Below are 19,956 nucleotides of genomic sequence, written 5' to 3'. Positions count from 1 at the left end.
TTGACTTGGCTTGTCAGAAGGTCATAAAAGCTGATCCCACGACCCCAGGACACTACAACCGTCATAAATATGAACCAGTTGCCAAGTTGCTGAATTTTGACCACAGGGATGCCGCAACGGTCGTAAGTGTGAAAAACGGTCATAAGTTGCTTTTCCCCCATGCTGTTGTAATTACTAATGGTCACTAAATGAACTGTTATAAGTTGAGGACTTCCTGTATTCTGAAACATTAGTTTTTTATGATGATGCCTGTATAATAAATCACTTTAAACTAGATTCATATATAATAAATCACTTTAATCAAGGCTTGAGGCAATTAATTAACTGTCAAACAAACAAACAAGTCAACCATTTTATGAGCATGATGAATGAAAATAAAGATTAAGAGTTGCCCTAAAGGTCCTTACCAATTTTCAAGGTTCTTTCGGCTCCAGGCTTGATATTATAGCAGATCCTTTGCAGTTCACAGCGTCCGGTCAGTTTCCGTGCCACAAATTTCAGGCAGCGCCATAAGCATTTGCAATAGAAGTACAGGCATACCTGGACAAGCATTCTGTCAAAAGAATCCTCAAAATGAGAAGCCAGGAAAGTCTTTTTTTTTTGATCAGCAGAATGATCCTTGGTGGCAACAACATGTCTGAACTTCACTGAATTTAAGAACAATATTTTTTTTAGGACACGGCTCTGGTTAAGACTTTTAAAAAAAGGTTTAGCACGGCAAACAAAGAAGCACGAACACAAAATCATCATTCTTGAGAATTGCTAAGGGCTAAAGGGTATGAACAAGGTAATGGTCACCAACGGCAGGGCTTATCACACCCATGACTTAATTTCTGCAGCAATGCAGTTGCTCTATATTCGGGATTGCGAACCTATGGCACCTGTGCCAGAGGTGGCAAGCAGAGCCCTCTCTCTGAGGACACGCACACTGCCGCTAGCTGCTTTCCGGCATGCTGACAACCCGAAGACCCGCTAGCAGGAGCGTGCATGTGCACTGGGCAGCCAATCTTTGGGTTTCCGGCACTCCGGCGCGCACGCGCACACGTTCTGCTTTGAGCACTTGGTGCCGAAAAGATTTGCCATCATTGCTCTATATGATGGAGGAAAACCCTCCGCACATTCTTTATATTTTAGAGCCCATTGGGCAACTCATGAGCCATATGCCTTTTAAAAAAAAAAACCTTTTTTAAAAACTCTAAAAATAATATTTTTGCTGAAATGAAGAGCAAAATAAGACTGTTAAATCTTCAAAAGGAGATGAATAAAACCAGCCCCCTAAAAGCTTCTGCCAAAACTTCATCCTTATCTCCTTTGGTTTTTTTTTCTCCATCAAGCACTCTTAAAAAATCATATAACTGGAAGGGACCCAGTCCAACTTCTTGCAGACTGCAGAATTCTCTACACCTGATTATGTCTGACCTTGGAAACTTGTAAGACTTGTGGCCCCTGACCTAGACTACAGAATGACACCGACTTCCCAGCTATATTTGCATAGCATGTTTCATTTAACCATGAGCCTTTTCAACTCATTGTTCATATGGTACACTGAATTACGTAGTTAGTGGGCTGTGCAAAACATAAGTAATTGATCTACATTTCCCTACCATGCACCCATATTGGATGCGGTCATACAATATACTAATTCAAAGACCACATTTCTGGAGCCCGGCACTGGGCCACGGCATGCCAGAAACCAGGCCACACAAACAAGCCCCATCCGCGCATGTGGGAGATGCAGGCAGCATGTGAACCCCCCCCCTTCAGTCCATGGAAATTCTCTCTCCATGGAACCAGTCCCTGACACCCAAAAGGTTTGGTGTGTGTGTGTGTGTGTGTGTGTGTTGTAATTATCAATGGTTTGCTTAACTACAGTATAGTGATTACACCAGAATGAAAGGGGTTCCTTAAGATATAATTACACTATTTGAGTTTGTCAAAATCCTAACCTTCACAAGGGAGTTCAATTTTGGCTTAGTACATTGTATGGGCATTATGGTTTGATTGGGGAAAAGGAGCATTGTGCCTTAATTTAATGACACTTAGGGCATGTGTGACAGATGATGTATAGAGTTAATGCTATTTAAAAAATGCCGAGTACATATACGATGGTTTCATACTGATTTTTTCCCCCAAACAAACCATGGTTAAGACTAATAACTGTGGTTTCAGACACACACAGTGCATGTAGCCAATGCTTATCCTCGTGCTCTTTTTTGCCCTCTGTGTGCGCGCGCAATGTGTAAATTTAAGATTGGCTGTGGTTCATGGTTTGCAGGTTCAGATGAATTATCATTTGACAAATGAACTCAAGATCTGGGGAACATGGAGATCTGTACATGCAGTTTCTCCATTTGTTAGATCTTTCACTGCATATTGTTTCCACATGCTGTCCTTTAGAAGCACTAAGTGGCCTCTGTCATTTAAAGACGTTATGAAGCTTGCTTACGTAGGAACGCCATGAACTTTAGAAAAGAAGCTTGAGGCAAGGATCCATCATGTTCTGTTATTGCACTACATTTTGCAATACATATGAACTGCACAATCCTAAATACCTTTTCTCACAAGTCTCAGACTTTGTTTGTACAACATATTAGGTTAAAAATAGGGTTTGATCATTTCTGCGCATTGGATGAAGCCAGACAGGGTGGTTAATTTATAAATCAGTGTTTTGGGCATACAGACAATTAGCTAAATTCACTATTGTATGAACAATGCCTTACAGTATTTACTGAGGCTTAATCCCTGGTAAATGCACAAAGGGTTGTAATCTACATAAATTAAAATAATGTGCACACTTTAAAAGGCATGCGCCAACAAGGAATTGGTTTATTCTTCTATCTACCTCCTCTTTTAGCAGAAAAAAGAACTAAGTACGTTGCTTAGTTCTTAAGCATGGGATTCATGTGATAGAATTGATCTGTCTGCAGCTGATTAAGAAACCTATGTGATCAGTGACGCTGTGTTTTTTAAAAAATCTGGTACAAGGATACCATATCCTGTAATTATTATTCCTCAAAATACATATTCCACTGTATACCCAATCACACTTCCTAAGACCATTTTATTTCCAAGCTTAACACTTAACGGACTGGGCTTCTTGGCTTTAGTCAAACTGCAAATTAAACTAAGCAGAATTAGTAGGAAAGACCACATCACAGCCATAACACCAAACTTGATGGTGGAAAATATACCGTATTTTTCGGAGTATAAGACGCTCTGGAGTATAAGACGCACCTTAGTTTTGGGGGAGGAAAATAAGGAAAAAAATATTCTGCCTCTGCCTACCAGCACCATGGTATTCATCTGGCTAGCGCCCTGTAAGTGTGTGAGAGAGTTGAGGGCTGTTTGGAAACAAACAGTATTTGCTGTGTGAGCAACAAGGATGGAGACAGCAAGGAGACAGGGCGTGGCTTGTTCTGTACTAAAGCTGAATGCTGTGCTGATATCTGAAACTAAAACTGAAAGTGAAACTTTCTGCTGAACAACACGTTGGAAAGCCTGCTTTTGGTATTGTATATTTACTTAATGTGTTATATTATATATAAAGAGAAGTTATTGAATCCTGCTGAATCAGTTACTTGTGTGTGCTTTCTGAATGTGATTGCTGCTGCAAACTCTTGACACGTCCTTGCAGCAAATAACAAACAGCCAGGTCAGCTCCAGCACACTGCAGCCTGATTCAGCATGAGCAGCTGATTGGCGGGTGGATCAGCCTCCCAGAATACCCCCAATCAGCTGTTCCAGGCTACATTCGGTGTATAAGACGCACGCAAATTTTCACCCTCTTTTGGGGGGGGGTGCACCTTATACTCTAAAAAATACGGTAACTATATTACAGTGGGGTACTAGAAAGGAAACGCTACGTCTTAGAAAGGTTAACTACAGGAAGTGAACATTCATTTGATGGGTACCTTTAAATGATACACTACTCCTCCATCTTAAACTTATGATCTTGGAGATCTTCTTTAGGAGCAAAATGCCATTGACTTAAGTACAGTTAAAGCTGTTATCATTTCAATGGTTTAGTTATATACAGTATAAATTCTTGCTTGTAGAAATCCTGCAATAAAAGCACACTATGAAATGGATTAGGTTTTTAATATGGTCTGACTTTCCTAATTTTACCAAGATCACAAGATAACGCCCCTCTCTTTAAAGCAAAACAAAACAGGAGTACAATTTTAATGCCAAATAATTATTTTCAGAAAGGGACTCTTACCACCATATGTGCAGGGCAGTGGTGGGTTCCTGCCGGATCGCACCGGATCGCGCGCTCCCTTTCGGCGCTAAACCCGGAAGTACGTTCTGGCCCCGCCCCTGGTGACGCGACGACGCTTGCCTGCGCTCCACCAGCTCGGCTGGGAACGGAGACGTTTCTCTGCTCAGCAATGTCTTCAGTGGAGTGGTGGCAGCCTGGCAGGCTGAGCCTGCGTCCCTTTCAGGCACTCCGCTCCGCTGAGGAAACGTCTCCGTTCCCAGCCGAGCTGGTGGAGCGCAGGCAAGCGTCGTCGCGTCGCCAGGGGCGGGGCAAGACCGTACTTCCGGGTTTAGCGCTGAAAGGGAGCGCGCGATCTGGTGCGATCCGGCAGGAACCCACCACTGGTGCAGGGGTGAAATACTGCCACTTTGGACCGTAAGTAAAAATGCTACTGATTCGCCCGAACCGGTAGTTTAAAAAAATGCTACCAGTTCAGGTGAACTGGTATTTCTGACAATCAGCTGTGACACACGATTTATATTCGCTAGAATCATCGGATTTCCTGCTTTTTAGTTAATCTAAATCGTGTGGCACAGCTGATCGTCGGAAGTACCGCAAGACCCCCCCCCCACTGTTCTACTTACCTTTGCAGGTGCGCTTGGTAACATGCTCTGCCCACCCACCCGGATGTCATCACGTCGTTTTTGACGCTCTGCCCATGCGTGGAAGGTCCTGTGCATGCACAGAGGTGGTAGAGAAGGTAAGTTGATTTCACCCCTGCATGTGTATTTTTGATTTAACTTTTTAGTTGTGTCTGTCTCTTGGCGATTTTATAGGCAAGTGCTCTCCATGTTACCCTGTCATGCGCAGATTCTTTCAATAGCTGGATGTTCACATTAGTATCAGATTTGATGTTATCAAGCCAGCATGTTCTTTGATTGCCACTTTTTCTTGTTCTGTTAGCCATTCCTGGCATCCAGGGGTGAAATCCAGCAGGTTCTGATAGGTTGTGGAGAACCGGTAGCGGAGGTTTTGAGTATTCTGGAGAACCGGCAAATACCACCTCTGGCTGGCCCCACCCCATCTATTCTCTGCCTCCCGAGTCCCAGCTGATCTGGAGGGAATGGGGATTTTGCAGTAACCTTCCCCTGGAATGGAGAGGGAATGGAGATTTTGCAGTATCCTTTCCCTGCCACGTGCACCAATCCACGTGCACCAATCCACACCCACAGAACCAGTAATAATTTTTTTTGAATTTTACCACTGCTGGCATCATTGTCTTCTCCACTGAATGTGAATGCAAGACATGACCAAAGATGGGGAGAGAGCTATAACCAGCCTAATTTTACCTCTTCTATTAACTACATTTGAATCAGTAAGAGTGATAAGGATTTTTCCCCATCAATATTGATTTATTTTTGCCTGGATGCCGTTCCCTAGGAAAAGGATAGTTCTCCCTTTTTTTCTTATTGAAGCAAATCCTAGTGGACAACCACTAGGAATTCTAGTGGACAACCATTTAAATAGGAGTCAGCCGTGTGCAGCAGCTGCCAAAAAACCCACCACAGTTCTAGGCTGCATAAACAGAGGGATAGAATCAAGATCACGTGAAGTGTTAATACCACTTTATAATGCCTTGGTAAGGCCACACTTGGAATACTGCATTCAGTTTTGGTCGCCACAATGTAAAAAAGATGTGGAGACTCTAGAAAGAGTACAGAGAAGAGCAACAAAGATGATTAGGGGACTGGAGACTAAAACATATGAAGAACGGTTGCAGGAACTGGGTATGTCTAGTTTAATGAAAAGAAGGACAAGGGGAGACATGATAGCAGTCTTCCAATATCTCAGGGGTTGCCACAAAGAAAAGGGAGTCAAACTATACTCCAAAGCATCTGAGGGTAGAACAAGAAGCAATGGGGAGGAAACTAATCAAGGAGAGAAGCAACTTAGAATTGAGGAGAAATTTCCTGATAGTTAGAACAATTAATCAGTGGAACAGCTTGCCTCCAGAAGTTGTGAATGCTCCAACACTGGAAGCTTTTAAGAAGATGTTGGATAGCCATTTGTCTGAAACGGTATAGGGTTTCCTGCCTAGGCAGGGAGTTGGACTAGAAGACCTCCAAGGTCCCTTCTAACTCTGCTATTGTATTGTATGGTAAATAAACCTTCAGCCTTACTATTTGAGGAGCTTTTTAACTTGGGGTGTTAGGAGCAAGGTGGTTGTTTCTTTGCAATCCACTTATGTTAAAAATGGATTTTACTAAGTATAAATGTAGTTGTGTTGCAGAGTGGTGCAGTAGCCTTGAGGTGGAGCTCTCACCTCACAATCAGGAGGCTGTGAGTTTGAGCCTAGGTAGCGGCAGATATTTCTCTCACTGGGCACGATGAGTAAAATATCAGCTGTGAACTCCGCATTGGCAACTGGAAGGGCATCCGGCCAGTAAACACTCAGCTTCATTCAGCTGCCCGACTCCATCCCGATGCAAGAGATTACGGGGTCATTAAAAGATTTTTAAAAATATAGTCATGTTGCAAATAGCGTAACTGTCTCCAGCAGTATCTTAATTTATTAAGGCCCTGAAAAACATTCTCAGAATATGTAAATGGTGAACTTGGAAGCATCATGATGCTTCGGAAATGGATCCATTTGTCTCGGAGAGATCTCTAGGACTCAAGCTTGTCTCCGAGGAATTTTTACCTTTTGTGTATCTGTTATGATGTTATTCAGATTGATCCTGATAACGATATTATCCAGCAGTAGATTCTGGATTTTTTCCACCTTCCCTATTTAATTTACATGAAGTCTACCTATAGAAAGAAGCATCTGCTTAGTGTCTAAAGCTCTGAATTGAACAAAGGTATTTGTTATCTCATTACACCAGGGGTGTCCAAACTTGGGAACTTTAAGACTTGTGGACTTCAACTCCCAGAATTTCCCAGCCAGCTTGGCTGGCTGGGGAATTCTGGGAGTTGAAGTCCACAAGTCTTAAAGTTCCCAAGTTTGGACACCCCTGCATTACACCAAGGGTGGGCAACTGTGGGAATTTTACGACCAGCTGGCTCAGGAATTCTGGGAGTTGAAGTCCACAGGTCATAAAATTGCCATAGTAGCCCACCCCTGCATTAGACCCAGCCTTATGGAATACTAACAATAGTTGCTTTTCCACAGTTACCAAAATGCATCATATAAATGCAAGCTTATTGCCCCGCTAATAGAACCACACGTGGGCAGAGACTAGAAACAAAGGAAGTTACCAAGTAAGAGATAATATGCCTGAACATATGTTCAAGCTTGGAGTACATATTTTATAATACTTAACTGACACATAAGCTCAGGGGGAAAAAAAATCTTAACTTGGATCCATTTAAAGGAAACGGCCACCTTTCTCTGTCCTTCACTGAGGCTATTTTCGTGGTCCTTGAATTTTCCCCAATAACAGCTAGATTTTTCAGATTGAAACAAGACTGGTTTTTCATTTTATCCATCTGTTTAAATTAAAAAAAAGCACCATGGCAACCAAAATTATTATCATAATAAGGCGCTAAAAAAAACCCACTGCAGACTCTGCAGATTGGTCTCACGATTCAGCAACAATTTATTTCTCTAGATGTGAGTGGAATAAATATCACCAACTACAGGTATTTGCAGCCCCTTGTAAGGAAGGTATAAAATAAGTATACATAAATATAGTAAGCAATGGGTTCTATGGATTCTAAGCATAGGCAATCACGAAAAAAAAAACCCACATTTAACAAAACCTACCGGTTAACTTGGAATGTATTAATTCCACCTATCAATTCTGTGATGAGCTTAAGTGTCACAAATTTCCCATCTAAAATATGAATAGCGTTGACTGGTAGAATGGATAACTGTTTCCCAGTTTTCTCCAGACATATGAATTAAACTAATCTGGGTCTATATACTCATGAAGCTATGTGTTACCACTCCATCAAAATGGATGTTTTAGGAAACATTTGCTTCTAACCATAACCTAAAAGTGCTTATTTAATTATTGGGCTTCCCCTCTAGATATATCCATAGCATTTCAACTATCATTCCCTTTTAAAATGCTTCATTGGCTAGAATCTGGGTTTTTTCCATGTTTCTTACAACAACAAAGCTCAATTCTCTCCAGAGTAGTCTCTAAAGAATACAACTCCTACACAACCTTAAGACTAAATTCTATTTAAAGCTTTTTGGCACCTGATTATGAGGTAAAGTAAAACTACTGGCTCTTGTATTTTGATTTCCTTCCCTTTTTAGGCAGTTTTGTTCTTCTCTGACTGCTTTTTAAAAATAAATTAAGAGGCCTGATAGAATAGCTCTGATTTGCAGCTAAATAGCTCTTTAGTTGGCAACAGGACCATGGAGAGTACCAGGGAGACTGATCTGCAAAGATTAACTCACTGGGTCTGTTTTGCAAGCAACTCTTAGGAGTTGTAGTTAACACTCTAGAGACAAGGGAAGTATTTTCTTCTGATGATAGATTGGGGTGACCAACTCAAATAGCAACCTCATGCCTTAGGATATATAGCAAATGTATAGCCTTCATTTCCAGTAGTTGGCCATTCCCATATATATCAAATCCAGGATTTATTTCCCTTGCATGGCTTGGATTTTGCTAAAAAAGTACTGAGTTTTCCTGAACTTTTGGTATCAATAGCAATGGAGTTGGTAGTATAATAAGGAGAAAGAGCTTGATTCTAACATGAGCAACTGCGGCAGACTGCAGATTTTATGCGCAATTCTTACACGACAAATGCTAGCTCAATGGGGGAGGAAAATATTCCCCATCCAAGTTCACAAAAAAAAACCCTCCCATTCCAGAATAAAGAATAATTGCAACCATGTTGACCCGTGCAACAGGATTCTCACCACGCTGAATCCTCTCCACACCAACTGTGACCTGCGGAGGGTGGTGTGGCTCTGAGGCACCCAAAGATTTTTATCCCAACGCAGCTTAATACTTTGCTTTTATCATTTAGGTCACAGCATCAAAGGAGAAGATTATGTATGAGCAGATCATTTCAACATGCCAGTACAAAATATTCTTGCTTTGAGACACCTGGGAAGAATGCAGCACAGAGGGGAATGTTCAAAAAAAAGGGGACATTATATAAGTTATTATTATAGGAATAATTCATAGGGACCTTATTTACAGTAATGTCTATGCAAGCCATCCTCAATTTACCATCACCTTTGGTAACACTTTATATCTATTGCTTAGCAGGTAGTTATTAAGTGAGGTGGGTTTTTTTTTTTTGCTATGATCATTACATGAGTTATCAGAGTTGTTAACTAAATGACTTGGTCACTAAGAGAATCTGACTTCCACTATTGAGTTTGCTTGTTAAAAGTCACCTGGAAAGGTTCCAAATAGTGATGGTAGGATCGATCCTACAACTATCATAAATATATGCTGGTTGCCAAGTGCCCAAATTTTAATCACTTGACTGTGGCAGTATGAGGACTGGTCATAAGTCACTTTATGGGTGAGATGGGCAGCATATAGATTTAATAAACAAATATTTTCACAAATGAAAGCAAATCAATTTTTTTTTCAGTACCATTGTCACTTTGAAGAGCAACTGAATGAATAATAAATTGAGTATATTAAAGGTAAAGGTTCCCCTCGCACATATGTGCTAGTCGTTCCCGACTCTAGGGGGCGCTGCTCATCTCCATTTCAAAGCCAAAAAGCCAGCGTTGTCCGAAAAAGTCTCCGTGGTCATGTGGCTGGCATGACTAAATGCTGAAGGTGCATGGAACACTGTTACCTTCCCACCAAAGGTGGTTCCTATTTTTTCTACTTGCATTTTTACATGCTCTTGAACTGCTAGGTTGGCAGAAGCTGGGGCAAGTAATGGGAGCTCACTCCGTTACGTGGCTCAAGAGATTCAAACTGCTGACCTGCTGACCTTTCTGATGGACAAGCTCAGTGTCTTAGCCACTGAGCCACAGCGTCCCCATTTGAGTATATTAGAGATGGTTAAAAGACCACTGAACTGACATTGGGAGACTGACAATAATTTTGTCCTTTTTAGCAATAGCAACGTGAGTTCTTGCTGAAATGAAGGTCAGAGTTACCAGAAATGGGCTTGTTTTAAAAAGCAACAACAATAACCACTGAGTTATGGCACAAAATGTAAATTCCTCAGCTCTAAAATGTCCAGTAATAACAATATGTCTTTTCTATCTTGCCCTGGTCACTGAGTTTTTGCATTCTAGTAAGAATAACCTCAACAACCCAAATTAGATCTGATGCTCGTATTCTTCCCAGCAATTTGAATAGTAACTTTTCTCCAGCTTTATCAAAGATTATAATAGTACCAAAAAAGACCCATAAAAAAACAAAAAGAAAACCCTACTTCACCAGAACAATAAAGTGAGATTCAAGCTCAAAAAAGATTGTATCACCGTATTTCCATTAGTCTAAGACGTGCAAGCTGCTTCTTTTCCTTTCTTTCCTTTTTTTGTGCTTGAACAGACAAATTTGTTATTAATATTGTTTTTCCAAATATTCATGCTTTAAAGGTAAAGGTTCCCCTCACACATATGTGCCAGTTGTTCCCAACTCTAGGGGGCGGTGCTCATCTCTGTTTCAAAGCCGAAGAGCCAGCGCTATCTGAAAATGTCTCCGTGGTCATGTGGCTGGCATGATTAAATGCCGAAGGCACACAGAACGCTGTCACCTTCCCACCAAAGGTGGTCTCTATTTTTCTACTTGCATTTTTACATGCTTTTGAACTGCTAGGTTGGCAGAAGCTGGGACAAGTAACGGGAGCTCATTCCGTTACGCAGCACTAGGGATTCGAACCACTGAACTGCCGACCTTTCTGATCAACAAGCTCAGCATCTTAGCCACTATGTCCCATATGACATTCTTTAGGAATGTCTTAAACTGAGAAATTACATCCTAGGAATTCTGCAAGTCCGCAAACATAACAAATTGCTGTGAACGGAGTAGTTATTTACAATTAACATCTTAAATCAGTGATATGTGCAAATTGTTTATAGACAAGAGAGACAGAAAAAGATTTTACTGTTGTCAATGATCAGCACTATTTTTAAAGACAACTCAAGCTTCAGAATTATACAATCCAACAGGTGCAGAGACACAAAACTTTCAGAAAGATTGAATTATGACACCTAAATATTTCAATTCGAGGACTTTATTCCTACATAATGATACACATCTTTTTCCATTGTTTTTGTTGCTTTCATAATTGTATATTATAATATAATGCAATTTGTATAGTGCAACTTTAATTGTAAACTGCCTGGACGTGTGCCTTTATAGGAAATGGTATAAAATACCATGCCTTAAAAAATAAAACTAGAGAAATCGTGGAGATTTGGAAATCATATAATCAACATGCTAATATCACATAATCACATTTTGCTGCATGCAAAATTCTAAGTAAAAGATACTTGAAATTTTCAGAAATTTGGCCTAAGGAGTAAGACACAATCAGTGCCTTAATTTGATATATTTGCTTTTAATAACTTATAAGAGTTTAAATTAAACAGTAAATTTAGAAATAGGAGCAGTTCTTCTTGAGTTAATCATGATGTCAATCTAATGCTATCTTTGAAGACAGTCATAACTACTAAATCTATGAACATTTTTATTACTTCTAGCAGCATTAAGTCATTTCTCCCCTTCTGGCTCAATCTTAAACTCTTCCTGAGCCCCTCAATCTTTGTTTCTCAATGTTCAAGTTATTAAACCTCAAGGCTGCAAAGTTCCTATTGAAAACAAATAACCAATGCTTATAAGGAACTATCTGATAATCTGGCGTTGCCCGGGTATTTATTTGGATTGGATTTTCCCCCTTATCAGAGGGAGCCCCCTTGTAGACTACTATGAAGCCGTTACCATGGCAACTCCGCTGCGCTGTACAGTAGAAGGCATTTTATGGCAGTACAGTAGGAGCCATTTTAAGGCACAACAGGCTGTATCTTAACAGAACACACACAGTGTTAGGGGTAGGGTTAGGGTTACCTCCACAGTAGATAACGAAATATAGCCAAGCTCACATAGCAGTTACGGTCGCAATCAGTTTAAAATCCTCATTCAGTCATGGCTGACTAAAACTCTCAAAGAGAGAATTGTTTTGAGAATAAAATCAGCAAGTACAGGTAATCCTCGCCTTATGACCACAATTGCAACCAGAATTTCCATTGCTAAGCAAGGCAATTGTTAAGTGAGTCTTACAACCTTTGTTTTGCCATAGTAGTTTACTGAATCACTGCTGCTGCTTTGTGAAACACATGGTTATTAAGGGAATCCAACCCCCCCCCCCCACTGATTTTGCTTGTTGGAAGACGGATGGGGAGGTCACAAATGGTGATCACATGACTGTGGGACATGGCAACCTTCATAAATATACGGTGGTTGCCAGTGGTGGTATTCAGTGGCAACCTGCAGGTGGGCCCATGAGCCCGTCCCATTCCAGTGTTATGCCGTCCTATTTAGCCACGTTTTCTAAGCCAAGTGCATGTGTGCAAGCCGCGCGCACGAGCGTGGAAGGCCGCATGCATGTGCAGAAGGTGCACATGTGAGCAAAGCAAGTGTGTGTGTGCGCGCACGCTCATATTTTTTGGTGTACGGCAAACCAGTGGTAAAATTATGTGAAACCCACCTCTGGTGGTTGCCAGAAATCCAAATTTTCATTATGTGATTGTGCCAATGCTGTGATAGTTATAAGTATGAGGATCAGTCATAAGTCACTTTCTCAGTGCTGTTGCAACTTTTAATGGGTCACTAAATGAATGTTTGCCAATTAAAGATTACCTGTACTGTATGTTGCCTTACACGCTTCACAGAAATGTTGGATGAAAATACAATGAGTACATAAATGAACAAGTAATGAATAAACTAGGGTTGATTATGTAATTTGCTCAATAGCAAACAATTATATAATCCAGCTTTTCTTGAGCAAACTGATTTCCTTGATGAAATATTTTAGAGCAGTATCAAACCCATCTCAGCTGGAACTTGTCTTAATCAAGGTCTTTCAATAAACAAAGGAAAGTTACCTGAGAAAGTGCTTCATGATGGCGATTTTATTTTTCAGTTATAGCAATGATCTTCAGTTAGGGCCCAGGCAAGTAGCTTCTCCAGAAGTAACTGATGCTATGAAGAGAAAGTGAACATATTTGATCAGCGAAAAATAAACAGTGTTCAAGCACAGCTGAATCTTCTTTTCAAACATCATCCTACTACTGAAGATCAAGATGTTTTTACAGAAAATATTTACCTAGAAATGGAGGTACATTACATTAAATGAAGTTCAGTGTCAGATACACAAAGAACCTAACAATTTTGGGTGGCCTTTGAGTCAACTTTGACTCCTGGCAACTAACTGCCCACATAAGTCCCTGAAGTTTTTTCGGCAAGATTTTTGGAAGTGGTTTGCCACTGCCTTCTTCCTAGAGCTGAGAGAGAGTAACTTGTCCAAGGACACTCAGGTGGCTTTGTGCCTAAGGCGGGACTAAAACAGAAGAGGTATTCATCCAGTTCTGACTGGTTCTAGAGAACCAGTAGCGGAAATTCTGAGTAGTTTGGAGAACCGGCAAATAGGCTGGCCCCGCCCCTGCTGCCTCCCCGCCAATCTTCTTTTGTTGCCCTGAACAGGAGAATGGAGCTGGAAAGCAGATTAGTGGGGTGGGGAGGGAATGGGGATTTTGCAGTATCCTTCCTCTGCCACGCCCACAAAGCCACACCACACCCACAAAGCCACGCCTACAATGCAATACAATAGCAGAGTTGGAAGGGATCTTGGAGGTCTTCTAGTCCAACCCTCTGCCTAGGCAGGAAACCCTATATCGTTTCAGACAAATGACTATCCAACATCAGAACCATTAGTAAAACAATTTGAATCCTACCACTGGTCTAAATCTGAGAGTCTCAGCCAATCTCATTGTACATAAGTTGTGCATTGAAAATAAAGATTTGAATTTGAGTCTCCTGGTTTCTAGCCTGTTCCCAGAATCTTTCACTATTGGCTGGACTGATTTATACCATCAGGAGTAGCTGGCCACACATTATTAATCCCTAATGATAAATAGCTGTCAGCTAGGATAGCTAAGTGGAAGCTCCCTAATTTGATCCAGTCCACTTCATGAAAAAGAAATAATGGAAGTCTCTCAATTTTAAGTGCAACTTGTGAACTTGCTTCCCAGAAACATTTAGCTAACCTAGCCCGAAACATAATTACTGTTATATGACCTTACTATTAATCTCACTATTGTTGCTCTTTTCGGCACTCTTTCCAATGACTTAGTGTCCTTCAGATATTATAATGACCAGAACTGGATCTAATATTCTAGATTCAACTCTGAGCAGTGCAACATAGAAAGCATTATCTTTTCCCACAATCTCGACACTACATTCCTGTTGATGCTGCATCCACAGGAGAAAAAAAATGCAAAATTGCATTAGCAGTTGCTATTGCTGTCTTATGCTTAATCCCTGGCCCACCATCACTAGATCCGTGATGGCGAACCTATAGCACCTGTGGCACAGGTGGCACGTGGAGCCATTTGTTAGGCATGCGAGGTGTTGCCCTGTCAGCTCCAGCACGCATGTGTGTGCTGTCCAGCTGACTTCGGCCTTCTTTTTCGCCCTCGTGCTCCCCCTGCTTTTGGCACACGGTGGGGAAAAGGTTAGCCATCACTACACTCGATCCTTCTCACAATTGCTCTTGAGCCAGGTACCTATTAGAGCTGTGGTGGAGCAGTACTGCAGGCTAATTCCGCTGACTGCCAGAAGTTCAATCCTGACTGGCTCAAGGTTGATTCAGCTTTCCATTCTTCTGAGGTTGGTAAAATGCGGACCCAGATTGTTGAGGGCAATAGGCTAACTCTGTAAACTGCTTAGGGAGCACTGTAAAGCAATATATAAGCCTAAGTGCTATCGCTAGAGCTCTCCTATACCTGTGCATCTGGTTTTCGGTGCCTAAGTGCAGAATCCCATAGTTTAAAAATTACTTAAGGTGGTGATCTATAACTTCTACACATGTACAAATAAATGACATGGTTCAAGCCACAGATCTTTCATTTCTTATTCATGACAGAACAGCATCTCCTTCAGGCTTTTCTCTTGTTCTATACATGTAGTCCTTGACTTATGATGTGTCATTTAGTGACTGTTCAAAGTTACGATGCCCCTCCGCCCCAAGTTATTTACAACTCGGTTTTTAAGTTCTCCTGTTGCCTCCCCCCCCCCCCCCAGGGTCACTTGATTGCATTTTGGATGCTTGTCAACCAGCCTGCATTCCCAGGGGTTTAATAATAATAAATTTGAATTTATTAGCCGCTCCCTTTCCAGACAGGACTCGGGGCGGCGTACAATAAAACATATAAAACATAAAACATATGTACAAACACATAAACATACACATATACAAAGACATACATGCATACATGCACGGAGGAGGTAACAAATTACATCACATTTAGACAGTTAAAAATCACCATTAAAATACCCCATTAGTAATAACACAATTTAAAAATTTAAAAAATTTAAATGGACTGTCAGGAAGAATAAGAGAAAAAAAAAAAATTTACGGTTGAGCCAGGCCAGATAATTGAAAGAGGTGGGTCTTCAGCTGTACACGGAAGGAGCGGAGATCGGAAATAATCCTGATGTCACGGGGGAGGTCATTCCACAGGGCTGGGCCCATCACAGAGAAGGCTCTGCTCCTGGGTGTCGCCCCCCGACACTGTTTAGCGGACGGCACCCGAAGAAGTCCCTCTCTGTGTGAGCGGATTGGTCGTAGGGATGTATGGGGCAGGATGCGATCCTGCATGTAACTAGGTCCTGTGCCATGAAGCGCTTTAAAGATCATAATCAAAACCTTGAAACGCACTCGGTAGACTACAGGAAGCCAGTGCAGCTCGCGCAGGAGAGGTGTTACAGGGGAGTATCTAGTCCTCCCCATAATCACCCACGCGGCCGCGTTCTGGACCAACTGCAGTCTCCGAGTGCATCTCAGGGGAAGCCCCATGTAGAGAGCATTGCAGTAGTCCAGGCGAGACGTCACTAGCGCATGGGTGACTGCGCGTAGGGCATCCCGGTCCAATAAGGGGCGCAATTGGCGCATCAGGTGAACCTGATGGAACGCCCCCCTTGCCACGGCTGTTACATGGTCATTCATGGACAGCCGGGCATCCAGGAGGACGCCCAAATTGCGCACCCGTTCCATGGGGGCCAGTTGCTCGCCCCCAATGGCCAGAGATGGAAGCAACTGGTTGAACCGGGAGGCCGGAAGCCACAGCCACTCCGTCTTGGAAGGGTTGAGTTTTAGTCGGTTGCCATCCATCCAGACCCGTACGGCCTCCAAACACCGGGACATCATTTCAACGGCCTCGTTGGGGTGGTTCGGCGTGGAAATGTATAGCTGAGTATCATCAGCATACAGATGATATCCCACCCCAAAACCACGGATGATCTCGCCCAGCGGTTTCATGTATGTGTTGAACAGGAGAGGCGAGAGCACCGACCCCTGAGGCACCCCACATGTGAGGGGGCTCCGGGTCGATCTCTGCTCCCCTGCCAACACACGTTGCGTCCGGCCAGAGAGGTAGGAGCCAAACCACTGTAAAACGGTGCCCCTGACTCCCAGCCCCTCTAGCCGGTGCAACAGGATACCATGGTCGATGGTATCGAACGCCGCCGAGAGATCTAATAGGACCAGGATAGAGGAACAACCCCTATCTCTGGCCCTCCAGAGATCATCAACCAACGCGACCAAGGCCGTCTCCGTGCTGTGCCCGGGTCGGAAGCCGGACTGGCGCGGGTCTAGATAATCATTCTCCTCCAGGTGACGTGGGAACTGTTGTGCCACCACACTCTCTACAACCTTCACTAAAAAAGGAAGGTTGGAGACTGGACGATAATTGACTAGATCCGATGGGTCCAGGGAAGGCTTCTTGAGCAGGGGCCTCACAACCGCCTCTTTCAAGGCGGCCGGCAGAAACCCCTCACCCAACGAAGCGTTCACTAGGCCCAGGAGCCAGTTGCGCGTAACCTCCCAGGATGCCAGTACAAGCCAGGAGGGACACGGGTCCAATAAACATGTGGTAGGTCGCAGACGTCCACGCAACCTGTCCAAATCCTCGATGGCAACCGAGTCAAACTCCTCCCAGAGCGGTCCCTCAAGACTCGCCTCGGGCGTCTCAACTGGACCACTGAAAGGGGCCCATCCCATCCGGATTTGAGCGACTTTGTCCTGTAGATATTTCCCAAACTCCTCTGCTCTGCCCTGTAAAGGGGCTTCCCGCGGTCTCTCAAACAAGAGAGAGCGAGTCACCCGAAACAGGGCGGCAGGGCGGTTATCTGCGGACGCAATAAGAGCGGCGCAATGTTGACGTTTGGCCGCTCTTAATGCCACAAGGTACGTCCTCAAATAGGCTCGTGCCTGTGCTTGGTCAAATTCGGAACGGGAGGATCTCCAACGACTCTCTAGGCGTCTCTTGTGGCGTTTCATCACCCTTAGCTCCTCGGTAAACCAAGGGGCCAGGGTGGTTCGTCGCCGCAGGAGAGGCCGCAAAGGCGCCACCCGGTCTAGGGCCCCGGTAGTCGCACTATTCCATGCGTCTACCAGGTCCTCCACTCGGGGGCGGGTCAGGTCCACAGGAGGTGGCCCAAGCTCCGTCTGGAACCTATCTGGTTCCATCAGGCGCTTGGGGCGGAACCATCTAATACCTTCCGGTTCCGCCTCCCCGCAGCGGGGGGTAGCACCGGGGAAGTCAAGCCGGAGAAGTGAGTGATCTGACCATGATAGGGGAATAATAGTTGGATCCCCTATTCCCAGATCACTCGTCCACTGGCCAGAGACAAAGACAAGGTCCAGCGTGTGGCCTCCCTCGTGAGTAGGGCCCTGAATTAATTGGGTCAGGTCCATGGCTGTCATGGAAGCCATGAACTCCCGAACCCCCTCAGACGCTTCTCCCATCGACGGCAGATTAAAATCGCCCATCACTAAAAGTTTGGGGGTCTCAACCGCCACCGATGAGATCAGCTCGAGGAGTTCAGGCAGGGCCGCTGATGTATAGCGAGGAGCCAGGTATACTATCAGCAGGCCCAACTGCCTCCCTGGGCCCCATCTCACGACAAGGGACTCACACCCGGATGTCTGTGGCACAGTGAACTCTCTCGGCTCCAAGTCTTCCCGGATAATCACTGCTACCCCACCGCCCCTTCCCTGGGCCCGAGGCTGGTGAAATGCTCGATAACCTGGCGGGCACATTTCCACGAGGGGTAAGCCTCCCTCGTGGCCCAGCCAGGTCTCAGTTATTCCTGCGAGGTCCGGCTCCCCCTCCAAAATTAGATCGTGGATGAGGGGGGCCTTATTGACAACGGACCTCGCGTTGCATAACAGCAGTCTCAGGCCTTGGGTCTGTAGATCCTGACCACCTAGTATGCAGGGGTTGGTACAAACGACCGGGTATGACCAAAAACCCCGGTCTCCCAACCAACTACGCGCTCTTGATCTGTCCTCGCACCTGCCCCTCCCCACGACTGTTGGTATCAAAGAGCCCTGCACAGGAATGCTCTCTTCCCTCTCCTCCCCCACTCCGCTCCCTCCTCCTTCGACCACACCTAGATGCCTGGCTCTCCCATCCCTCCTGACCTGTTCCCCCCCCCATCCCTGGAACCCCTTACAATTTTTAAAAAGCAATTAATTAAAAAACCCCTCAATGTGCGCTTCCTCCACCTCTCTGGGTTAATGAACCCGTCCTCAAGGTGGGCCCTCGAAAGGGCAGGAGGCCATAACTGTGAGAGGGGGGACTCTCATAGCTGTAGCAGGTCTAGCCTCGTGTATAACATATTGGACAGGGCCAAGTTCATCAAGTGGGAGCTGTCGATGTTAATATGCATCAGCGGCCGCAATTCCCACTAAGGGGATAGTCCTGGCAAGGGGATAGTCCAGGCAAGGGGATAGGCTGATGAAAATAGTCCACATCTGGATGGAAATGATGGGCTGATGGAAATAAAATAGCCAGCTGGTGGATAAAAGACTGCAGCTAAGAGGTAGTTCGTAATAGGCGGTAGGTCGTAATAGGCGGTAGGGCGGATAGCCCATAATAAGTAGGTGGTAAATGAGTGGGGGGGTAGTAGTGAGCACAGCAAAGCACTGGGTCTGACCTTCTGCATGGGCCTCTGATGTTCCAAAGCCTCCGTTCCATGGCCTGCCATAGTTGTAAATAGTCCTCCGTCCATTTGGCCACCCATAGTCGTTGTTATTGGGCCCGGGAGGGCTGCATCGGCCTCCCTGCGGCCTCCCTGCAGCCCTTCCACCGATCTTTCCACTCTCTACTTCCTCTGGCGCCTCAGGCCTCACTCTCCTTCCCTTCTTCCCTTCGGCGCCTCGGGTCTCTCGGGCCTCCCTCGGGCCTCACACTCCTTCCCACGGCCCTCTCGCCGGTCTAGAATCACAATCGCCAGCCAGTTTGGAGCTCAGCGTCCCCTAGATCGTAATTCGGGCCGCTCGGCTCTCCTGGGTTGCCACCATCTTTCTGAATGTCTTCAGCCAAAATCCGACCAGTCAAACAGACCACCGCCGCCGTCCTCCAACCTCCTCCAGCCTTCTCCGCCCCCTCCGCTCAGGTCTTTACCGCATCGCTGCTCCACTGGCGCTGGCGTTCCGCTGCTCTGCCGCTCCGACTCAAAAAACGCCAGCCGCCATGCCGGCTTAAAAACGCCAGCCGCCATGCCGCACCAACTGGCGCGCTATCCTCCTCC

General features: G+C 44.5%; 1 protein-coding gene across 3 annotated transcripts in view; it reads right to left on the bottom strand.

Moving 5' to 3' along the window:
* Positions 1–19,956, bottom strand: part of ELMOD1 (ELMO domain containing 1) — a 54,048-nt gene that overhangs the window by 21,084 nt on the left and 13,008 nt on the right. For 2 of the 3 annotated variants that reach the window (XM_081952016.1, XM_081952017.1), the window contains exons 2-3: positions 13,245–13,341; positions 408–553 (exon numbers count right to left, since the gene is read on the bottom strand). In XM_081952016.1, coding sequence (XP_081808142.1) covers positions 408–553; positions 13,245–13,261 — 163 coding nt within the window. In that variant the 5' untranslated portion in view covers positions 13,262–13,341. Of the gene's footprint in view, positions 1–407; positions 2,256–13,244; positions 13,342–19,956 lie in introns of those variants that run through there. The other variant, XM_081952015.1, reaches the window with a different exon arrangement.

This window comes from Natrix helvetica (assembly GCF_964273705.1).
Source record: "Natrix helvetica genome assembly, chromosome: 4".
In the NCBI taxonomy this organism is placed as follows: Eukaryota; Metazoa; Chordata; class Lepidosauria; order Squamata; family Natricidae; genus Natrix; species Natrix helvetica.
Note: the sequence above shows the minus strand (reverse complement) of the source record. Positions and strands in the feature narration are given on the sequence as shown.